At 42.1% G+C, this 10649-nt stretch overlaps 1 protein-coding gene across 1 annotated transcript in view; it reads left to right on the top strand.

Annotated features, from left to right (window-relative positions):
* Positions 1-7849, top strand: part of gpc6a (glypican 6a) — a 159843-nt gene extending 151994 nt beyond the window's left edge. Inside the window, exon 9 of the mRNA XM_028584269.1 lies at positions 3636-7849. Coding sequence (XP_028440070.1) covers positions 3636-3859 — 224 coding nt within the window. The 3' untranslated portion in view covers positions 3860-7849. The remainder of the gene's footprint in view (positions 1-3635) is intronic.
* The last annotated feature ends 2800 nt before the right edge of the window (positions 7850-10649 follow it).

The raw sequence follows: 10649 nt of genomic DNA, 5'->3' as shown, positions 1-10649 counted from the left end.
AGCTGTAGGTACGGTGACACAGACAATGATAGACTATGTCTAGGAAGATACATCTCCAATGTTGCCATGACAGAAACCATTCTTTCTTTTAGATTATGTGGATCCAATCCCCACTGCCACTAAATTGTGTACCTCAACTCCATTTTTGTTGCTGTCATCTTTGTTTTTTGTTAGTTACTGTAGGAGAGGTGTCTTCTTCAACACCAGAGACCCAGTACTGCAGCAACTACCCTAAATGTGCTGCGTAGGCTACATAAGAAAAAAAAACTATGCCATACGTCTGTACTATGCTTTGTTAGTGAAACATCCTTCTTTAAAAACTTACATTTTGCACACTGCTATTCATAACTGCTGTTTTTGGCCCATTTTCAATCATGCAAAAGCTATTTTTGCGCTCTGTCACCTGTAAAGGCTCGGTCGCACCAGCACTTATGACGAGGAGAAATTTTGCAGTAAAGTTTATTATGTTTAATAAAATCTCCCGAAACACTCACTCCATCATAATTGTCACTGAACATATGCAGCCTCAGTGGGCCCCCTCTCCTTTAAATACATTCATTGTCACACCTGTAGAAATAACTGAATCAGCAAGTAAACACATGCATGTGCTATATTTCCCCTGGCTCCTACACTGAGAAAATGTTACTGTATTACTTTATTTCAACCAAATAAGGCTTAACAGTAATAAAAGAATACCAAAACACAGAAGTAGATGAATGAAATTCATTTATTATTACTTTCATGACTTTACTTCCTTTTTAAAAGAGTATTAAAAGAACAAAAAAAGCCAAAGAAACAACTCTGTTGAAAATAGTTTGGTGTTGAGCTATTAACCTTACAAATAGTGCTTTTGTACTAAAAAACAGGTTGAACGAGCAACAGACTAAACCTACTATTCAATTCAATTCAATTTTATTTATAGTGTCAAATCGTAACAACAGTTATCTCAGGACACTTTACAGATAGAGTAGGTCTAGACCACCCTTTATAATTTACAAACCCAAAAATTCCAGTGATTCCCCCAAGAGCATGCGTAAATGCGTAAGTGCGACAGTGGCAAGGAAAAACTCCCTTTTAGGAAGAAACCTCGGACAGACCCAAGCTCTTGGTAGGCGGTGTCTGACGGTGCCGGTTGGGGGTGTGATGAACAATGGCAATAATAGTCACAATAAAGATAATGACTAGAAGTAGTAGTTGTAACAGTTCATGGTGTCGCAGGGCACAGCAGGGCACAGCAGGGCATAACAGGGCGTGGCAGGACGTTGGCTGGACGTAGCAAGTCGTAGTTGGGCATTGCAGAGCACAGCAGGGCGTAGAGCAGGACCATGGCAACAGCTGCCACCATGATTTAGGTGCCATGCTGATCCAAGGAAACATGCTGGGCGAAAAAAAACATAAGGACTCTGGGGAATAAGCTCCCCGGAGCTAGGTTAGTAACAAGCATTTCTGGGACATGGATACACACAGATGGAAAAAAAGAGGAGAGAGAAGCTCAGTGTGTCAAAGGAGGTACCCCGGTAGTCTAGAACTATAACCACATAACTAAGAGCTGCAGACTCCTTACTCCCTAAGTATACGTAAGCTTTCTATTGGGAGAAACTGAGATAGGGTGGGGGTGCGCCATGACTGTGGCTACACACCCACCCCCGCCGGTCTAGGCGAACACTGCAACTCCTCGTACCCTAAATATGTGTACGTTTTATATGAAGAGAAGCTTTCTATGGGGAGAAGCAGAGATAGGGAGAAGGTGCGCCATGACGGTGGTTACACACGCTCCCTGCCGGTATAGTTGAACGCTGCAACTCCTCACTCCCTAACTATAGGCTTTATCGAAGAGGAGAGTTTTAAGTTTACTCTTAAAAGTGGTGATGGTGTCTGCCCCCCCAAACCACGCCGGGAGACGGCCGCAAAACAATGGGGAAAGGATGCCTCACACGCCAGGAAACTGCCGCAGGGGAGGACACCTCACACGCCGGGACACGGCCGCGGGGAAAGGACACCTCACAGGCAGGGAGACGGCCTCAGGGAACACGCAACAATAACGGGGCAATTAACGGGGAAACAAAACGCCACACGTGGGACGCGGTAAGGAAAAAAACAACGGGGAAAGGACGCCTCACACACCGGGAGACGGCCGCAGGGAACACACGACAATAACTGGACGGTTAACAGGGAAACAAAACGCCACACGCGGGACACGATCCCCAGCCTCCTGGGTGAAAGTCCGGAATTGTTTGACCCATCCACCACCCCAACCATTCTCCTTACACGGATTTTCGGCATTTAATACTACTCGCTACCGTAGACCTGCTGTGACCACAACATATGCTTCCCATTTAAATACATTAATTTACATTTTTGTCCTGGCCACCACGAAACAAACGACAAAAACTTCCCCGTGAACACATATCAATAGATTAAAATAACGTGACCATTACACGTACTGCCATGAGACTGGGTTACAACCACAAGTTACTCTGCATTCTGGGAGCACAGTGCTCTAGTGGGACAATAAGGTACTATGAGCTCTTCAAGATATGATGGTGCTTGACCATTTAGAGCTTTGTAGGTCAGAAGAAGGATTTTAAATTCAATCCTGGATTTTACAGGAAGCCAATGCAGAGAAGCTAATACAGGATAAATATGATCTCTTTTCTTAGTTCTTGTCAGAACACGCGCTGCAGCATTCTGTATCAGCTGAATTGTCTTAAGGGTTTTATTTGAGCATCCTGATAATAAGGAATTACAGTAGTCCAGCCTGGAAGTAACAAATGCATGGACTAGTTTTTCAGCATCGTTTTGAGACAGGATGTTCCTAATTTTGGCAATGTTACAAAGGTGAAAAAAGGCTGTTCTAGAGGTTTGTTTTAAGTGTGCGTTAAAGGATATATCCTGATCAAAAATAACTCCTACATTTCTGACAGTAGTGCTGGAGGTCATTGCAATGCCATCCAGAGTAATTATATCTTTGGATAATGAGGTTAGGAGGTGTTTAGGGCCCAGCACAAGAACTTCAGTTTTGTTTGAGTTTAACATCAGAAAATTGTAGTTCATCCATGATTTTATATCTTTAATGCATACTTGAAGTTCAGCTAACTGACTGGTTTTGTCTGGCTTGATTGATAAATATAATTGGGTGTCATCCGTATAACAGTGAAAGTTAATTGAGTGTTTCCTAATAATATTGCCTAGAGGAAGCATATATAAGGAGAATAGAATTGGTCCAAGCACTGAGCCTTGTGGAACGTCATAGCTAACTTTAGCGTACCTGGAGGATTTATTGTTAACATTAACAAATTGAGATCGGTCAGAAAAACTTAAAGGACTTAAACCACCTTAGTGCGATTCCTTTAATGCCCATGCAATGCCGAATGCAGCACTAAGATCTAATAAGACATGTACGGAGGCACTACTGAACTAAAGACTGAATAAGAGCCAAACCTAACTGCCTAATGATTTAAATCAGCATTTGTTACCTAATTCTAGCACCACCTGCATCACCAGGATGTGTGGGTGCCACTTTCTAGTGTGACCTGGGCTTTTTCACTTCTCCTTTGCCATAGACCAAACTAATAGCTCCTTGTAATGATTTTATTTTTATGTACATTTTAATTTGTGTGATTTTGTTGCTGCAGGTGACGAGGGCAGTAGTTCTGGCAGTGGCAGCGGCTGCTCTGACGGCTGCACAACAGAGTTTGTTTTTGTTGGAACAGAGGCTCCTGTGATCGGAGCCGACAGGAGCAATGAACGTGCAGCAGCAGCAGCCGCCGGCAAGTCATTTTCCCGCGGACCCTCCCTACTGCTGGTGGTGACCGCCCTCGCACTCCCACTCTGGGCAATGCAGATTCAATGGAGATAATACACGAGTGTGGCCTGATCACTGACTTTTATACTGTTACGTACAGTACAGTATGTGTAACAGCAAGTTCTACTGCTGTTCCCTCACTGGACACTGGAAACCTGTCGAGAATGGCTTACTGTGTTTTATGGTAGGACTGGAAGTGAGTGCAGTGCTGCATCCTGCTCGTCCCCCAAAGAATGCTCGGTGCCATCACTGAACCAGCTTTCTCTGAAAAAAACATGTGGTGTGTTCTCATTATTCTAAAGTGGGTTTTAAAAAAAACTAGTGAAAACTATCTGATCAGATTTTTCAGATAAAAGGGAATTTATTTTTATTTTCCTTTGTATGATGAAGTTGTGAAAACAAGACAACACCCATTTTGTCTTATTAGTCTTTTCCCCCTCAGATAAAAAGAGAAAGTCTTACTGTGTGCATGCATGGAAATGATGTTAACTAACAAAAACATGTTTTAAGTTTTTTTATGCAGGCTACACAGTTTTGGATTGGTTGGTACAGGATTGTACAGTGCTAGCAGTTCACCTGGTTTCCCGTTTGGTCATATCAGTATGGCTTCAGGAAGCAGCAGTTTTTACAGCCACTTTATAGTTGCACATCTCTAAGAAAGTGCTAATGTACTGCACTACTTTGCACAGATTATTTTTGTCAGCTTCATATCAAGTTTATAAAGCTACAGGAAACATCCACCCCATAGAGACAGAAGATTTATATTTTCAGATCATTTAACTGATTGTATTGTACTTATAAACGGTTGCAGTATGTATTTCACAGGAAGGTACTGTCATGTTATGTTACTGGTTTAGTTAATGGCTAACATATTTAGAAATGTTTTTGTTTTTACAAAATATTTGATCACCTCTAAAAATTTAAAAACAGGAGTTTTTCGCAACAACACTAAGCCATTATACTACAATTGCCTGCTAATTATATTTAGTTACCTGATTTACTTTCTTCTTTTTGGGTACTTAACATGCACTTCAGTGCAGTTCAGATTTCCTTTTTATTTCTCAGAGGACTCAGAGTATAGTGATAGTGATATTAGGTATATGTTAATGACATTTTTATGTATTTTCTTCACTCTCATGCTTTAATTATTTATGATTTATGTTGAATGTTTGTATTACTTGTTTCTATTACATGTATGGAAGGTTACACATTATCCTACACCTGTAAGCTCAGCCCGCTGACAGGCTCTGCAGGTTCACCCTTTCACATCTTATGGAGCACTATGCTGAAATTTGCGTGTTCTTGTTTGGCCAATCATGCCGGACCCACCACCCTTACAGGCTAAAGGTTATACAAATGCTCATGCTTTCCTAAAAGACATGTACAAAGTCAGCAACTAAAAAAAAACAGGGTGCCAAGGTTAGTGGGCTCTGGCTGTACTCTTAGAACTAGGGTTACTATTCATAACCTTAATTCTTTCTCCCAACAGTCTTTGACCTCTAACAGGCTCTGTAGGGAGCAAAGCCAATAGTTTGCACTCCACCAAAACAACTCAATGCCCGTGACCTCTGCTCACACAAAAAGGCGATTCCAGAAATGTTGCAGGCGTATATATAAACAAACAAACAAAGGGATAAATGTTCAATGATCCACAAAAGAGGGCACTTGCGGCAGCCACCCTCGTCCTGGATTGTCCCTGGAGGATCTAATCCCATCAACTCAGAAGCACCTGAAATGCTTTTACATAGCCAATAAGTAAGTCTCTTGACTCAACAGAGGCATTCCCTAAACCCATCGCTGTGACATATTAACAGCTACTGTGAGCATCATGGGACACAAGAGTGCAAATAGCATCAAGCTGCAACTGTCAAGACCTGCAAAAATATATGATGTCCTAGGCACAAATTACAGGTGTGGATGAAATGCAGTGTTTCTGTGGTCCCCTCAAAGGAGCAAATGACAAAAGTAGACTGATATCCACATTCGCCAAAGTTTGCAGCATCATGGTTGTCTTCACAGACAGCAACTTAAGCAAGATCTCCCCTCAGTGCGCTCATATGACTCACACAAGAGACCCCAATTACAACTGGAAGCTTCCACTGCAGAACAGATGGGAAAACATTTGACCTTTGACGCCTCACTCCCTGCAAAAACTGCTTCAGGAGAAGGTGACTAAACAGCAGCCTCCCACTAAAACCAGCATGACACAGTTAAATCGTTGGTGCGTAAACCTTAATTGTGAAAGGCGACATGCCTCTATCCAACCAAAGCCTGAGGAAAGACAACACTAAACTGATCAACATAAGGTCTTCTATAATGTTTGTATTGTGCATTAAATAACCTGAGTGGAAATACAGAAAAGACAAAAATTAAAAACGTGAAATATTGCACAAAAAAAAGTATTTACTCTGGGCTGACTGAGAGAGCCTGTTAAGCCCTTAAAAGGTCAAAGTCTGTATGAGACAGAAGCAGGGGTGCAATGGAAACTAAACACACATACAGTAAACACAGTTTACCAACCTCTCAAAATCTGAAATAGTGTTTACGCAAAAGTGACATTGGTTACACTCTACCACACTTCTGTGTTGGATAGTTTGGATATCTCATGTCTCCTCTGCCGGATCATATTTACATGAGCACAAAAATCCCACCACCCATCTTTGTTAGGCAGAGGTGAAAGCAGACTCATCCCCATCTCAACTTAGTGGGACTGACAGATGAGAGGTAGTTAGACAGGATGGACATCCAGCAGTAACTATTTATAATGTGCTGAATATTGAATGAAGGAACTCGCTGCCAGACCTGATGTGCAGCAACAGGATTTACCCACCCAGGAGTGCAGTCTGGAAAGCAGATAATTTCTATGAAGGAACTTCCATGTAAAAATCATGTTCTGTTAAATTGGGCTGTTGAAGCTCAGACTGATATTTCAATTTCAGCTTCAGGCATCTTTACTTGATTTTTAGAATTGAACACAAATAGATGTTTTGTCAGCACTTTTATTTTGATATAAGTGTCATATTGTTCCCTAAAACTAGATTAAATCAGGCAGTAATAGAGTTGCATTCAGATGATCTTTGTCCTTTGGTGATTTTACAATTGATTAAATAACTATACAGTAAAAGTGCAAGTTAGTGGGTTATAACCCACTAACTTGCACTTTTACTGTATCGCTGCAGTCAAACACAGCCATATAGATACACTTTTCAAGTATTAAATAACATTGTGGAGGCAGATATTTCTGAGTCAGGGTCAGAAGTGAGCCATGAACTTATGAAGACTATGTTTTTGAAAACTCAGCAAGCATCTGCAGCCACACAAAGGCACCTGTATCTGTGATTGCAACAAGAGGTTTTGTATGAGTTAGGATGAGGCAGGTCTTCGGGTTGTGTTCCTGAAATACAGTAAAGAAAGTAAATCAAGGTGAAGGTGTTTCAGAAGTAGGCTGAATTTTTCCAAAGATCTTGCATCGGTACTAACAGTCTTCTCTCATTCTGATGACTTGTTTGTCATTTTCCACTGCCTTGTGTATTCCTCTCTCTCCTGACAAGCTACGTTACCCTGGTCAGACAGTATCACTGTCTGAGATGCTTCAGTGCTTCACTTAATTTGTCTGTGATCCTTTTCTTTTCTTGTCTCATTTATTCTCTTTGGCATTTGAAAAACTGAAAAAATTAGTAAAATCGTGGTCGGCTGAGGTTTTTTACAGAATGTTTAGAAAATGTGTTATGCAAGGTCTTCTCCATTTTGATGTTAATTGTTTGCTGCACTTTTGCTAAAACATATGCTGTGAGTGTGGTACTGTTGTGATTTGCAAAATCAGATAACTAAGGAGCACATTAAGATTTTTGGAGCTGTCAGTGCACGCTGTTTGAAGTGTTTTGGGGGAACTGAAGTTGATGGTTGTACAAGCAGACATGCCTTACCATTTTTAAAAGACTAAAATGGATTGCTTATTCGGCTTTTGTTACACATTCTTGTATACAGAAAATAATACCAAGGTAATAATAAACGTTTTATTAAAAAAAATCTTTGTTTACTGTAGTTTTCTCTGTTGTGTCTCTGTTTATCATTGCTGTCCATGTATCTCGATTTTTCAGGTACTAAGTAAAACGGTAACACTTTATAATAACCATCATTAGTAAATGGTAAATTGATAGTTAATTCATCTTTAGTTAATTGTCATTTAACTGTTAGCAAACAGTCATTTTACTGTTAACAAATAATGCAATTATAATTAATAATGTTTACCAATTATTAGTAGTGCTGTAAATTAACAGTTTATTGTTACACACATTATATCCCTCATATACTATTTTAGGTATCGGGTAATGATTAAAAAATGTTTGTAAACCTTTAAGAAACCATTTTTAAAACATCTATAAACATTACATAGATAGATGGACCAGATATTCCTAACACTTTGTTAAGGGTTACTGGTTGGTAAATAATTATCTATATACATACATATATGTATATACACACCTATGTATATTAGTTTTCATGCAGTAATATATATATATATTACTGCATGAAAACTAATGAACTCTAATGAACCCTTATAAAAACAGCCTCTTTTACGTCTCGTGTTTGAGTTAGTTTGCATAATCTCAATACGAATTCTCCATGCACCCTATTCATTTTTGTTATCACCTACTCCATACAGAGCGATTTTCTTTCTGAAATTACTTTATACTTTAAACAAAAAAGATCTTTGGTAATATATTTTAAGACTTATTGTGGCACTGAGAATTTAACATTCAAACTGAATGAAAAATAATACTGTAATACACTAAATGTGTCATTACTGACAGAAATAATACATTCTGTCATATAGTTACATTAATGTTCAGCTACATGGAGTTTACATTCATTCCCACTATATATTCAAAACTACTGTCTGTTAATAAATATGGTTGTCAATTAGTATGAACTCTATTTTATATAGGCCTAGGTTACATTTATATCCTTTGTTACAAATTATGTGTTACAATATTTGCAGGGGGATAACAGGACCTGGGTTCTAGAAGTGTATTTACATGCAGATGAAGTGGCTTGCAGAAGTATTCATACCCCTTGAACTTTTCCACATATTTTCATGTTACAATCACAAATGTAAATGTATTTTATTAGAATTTCATGTGATAGACCAACACAAAATGGTGCATAATTGTGACGTGGAAGGAAAATGACACATTGTTTTTCAAAAAATCTGAAAAGTTTGGCGTGCAAAAGTATTCAGTGTTACTCTGATACCGCTAAATAAAATAAATAAAATCCAGTGCAACCAATTGCCTTCAGAAGTCACCTAATTGTGTGAATGCGGATTTAGCAGCATTCACAGTGTTGTTATTTGATTCTTCTGTATGACTTTCGCTTCTCCGTGAACCATCACCTTATCGTGGTGGAGAGGTTTGTGTGTCTCTGTGAACCTGAGGGCTGTGTTGTCTGGAGCTTTGTGCTCCTGGTAGGGTCTCCCAAGGCAAAGTGGTCTCAGGTGAGGGGCCAGACAAAGAATGGTTCAAAAACCCCAATGAAGAAGCAAGGTAGAGATGGAGTGACCCTGCCCGGAGGAAGCCCGGGGCCCCCGTCTGGAGCCAGGCCCAGACGGCGGGCTCGTCGGCGAGCGCCTGGTGGCCGGGTTTGCCACGGAGCCCGGCCGGGCACAGCCCGAACAAGCTACGTGGCTCCCATCTCTCCAGCCCATGGGCCCACCACCTGTGGGAGGAACCGTTGGGGTCGGGTGCGATGCCACATGGGTGGCAGTGAAGGTCAGGGGCCTCGACGGACCAGACCCGGGCGGCAGACGCTGGCTCTGGGGACGTGGAACGTCACCTCTCTGTGGGGGAAGGAGCCGGAACTGGTGCGGGAGGTGGGCGCTACCGGTTAGATCTGGTGGGGCTTACCTCACGCACAGTCTCGGTTCTGGAACCATACTCCTGGATAGGGGTTGGACTCTTTTCTTCTCCGGAGTTGCCCAGGGTGTGAGGCGCCCGGGCGGGTGTGGGGATACTCACAAGCCCCCGGCTGAGCGCTGTGTTGGAGTTTACCCGGTGGACGAGAGGGTCGCCTCCCCACGCCTGCGGGTTGTGGGGAAAACTCTGACTGTTGTTTGTGCATATGCACCAAACAGGAGTTCGGAGTATTCGGCCTTCTTGGAGACCTTGACTGGAGTCCTGCATGGGGCTCCAGTGGGGGGACTCCATTGTTCTGCTGGGGGACTTCAACGCACACGTGGGCAATGATGGAGACACCTGAGAGGCGTGATTGGGAGGAACGGCCTCCTGATCTAAACCAGAGTGGTTGTTTGTTGTTGGACTTCTGTGCTAGTCATGGATTGTCTATAATTGAACACCATGTTCGAACATAGGGATGCTCATAAGTGTACCTGGTACCAGAGCACCCTAGGCCAAGGTCAATGATCGATTTCATAATCGTTTCATCTGATCTGAGGCCGTATGTTTTGGACACTCGGGTGAAGAGAGGGGCAGAGCTGTCAACCGATCACCATCTGGTGGTGAGTTGGGTCAGGGGGGGGGGAAGACTCTGGACAGACCTGGTAAGCCCAAACGTGTAGTGCGGGTAAATTGGGAACGTCTGGAGGAGGCCCCTGTCCGACAGACTTTCAACTCACACCTCCGGCGGAGCTTTTCGTGCATCCCTGTGGAGGCTGGGGGCATTGAACCCGAGTGGACAATGTTCAAAGTTTCCATTGCTGAAGCTGCGGCGAGGAGCTGTGGTCTTAGGATCTTAGGTGCCTCAAGGGGCGGTAACCCACGAACACCGTGGTGGACACCAGTGGTCAGGGAAGCCGTCCGACTGAAGAAGGAGTCCTTCCGGGATA

Source organism: Perca flavescens, chromosome 1 (assembly GCF_004354835.1).
Source record: "Perca flavescens isolate YP-PL-M2 chromosome 1, PFLA_1.0, whole genome shotgun sequence".
Taxonomy (NCBI): Eukaryota; Metazoa; Chordata; class Actinopteri; order Perciformes; family Percidae; genus Perca; species Perca flavescens.
This window is presented reverse-complemented; position numbering and strand designations above follow the sequence as displayed.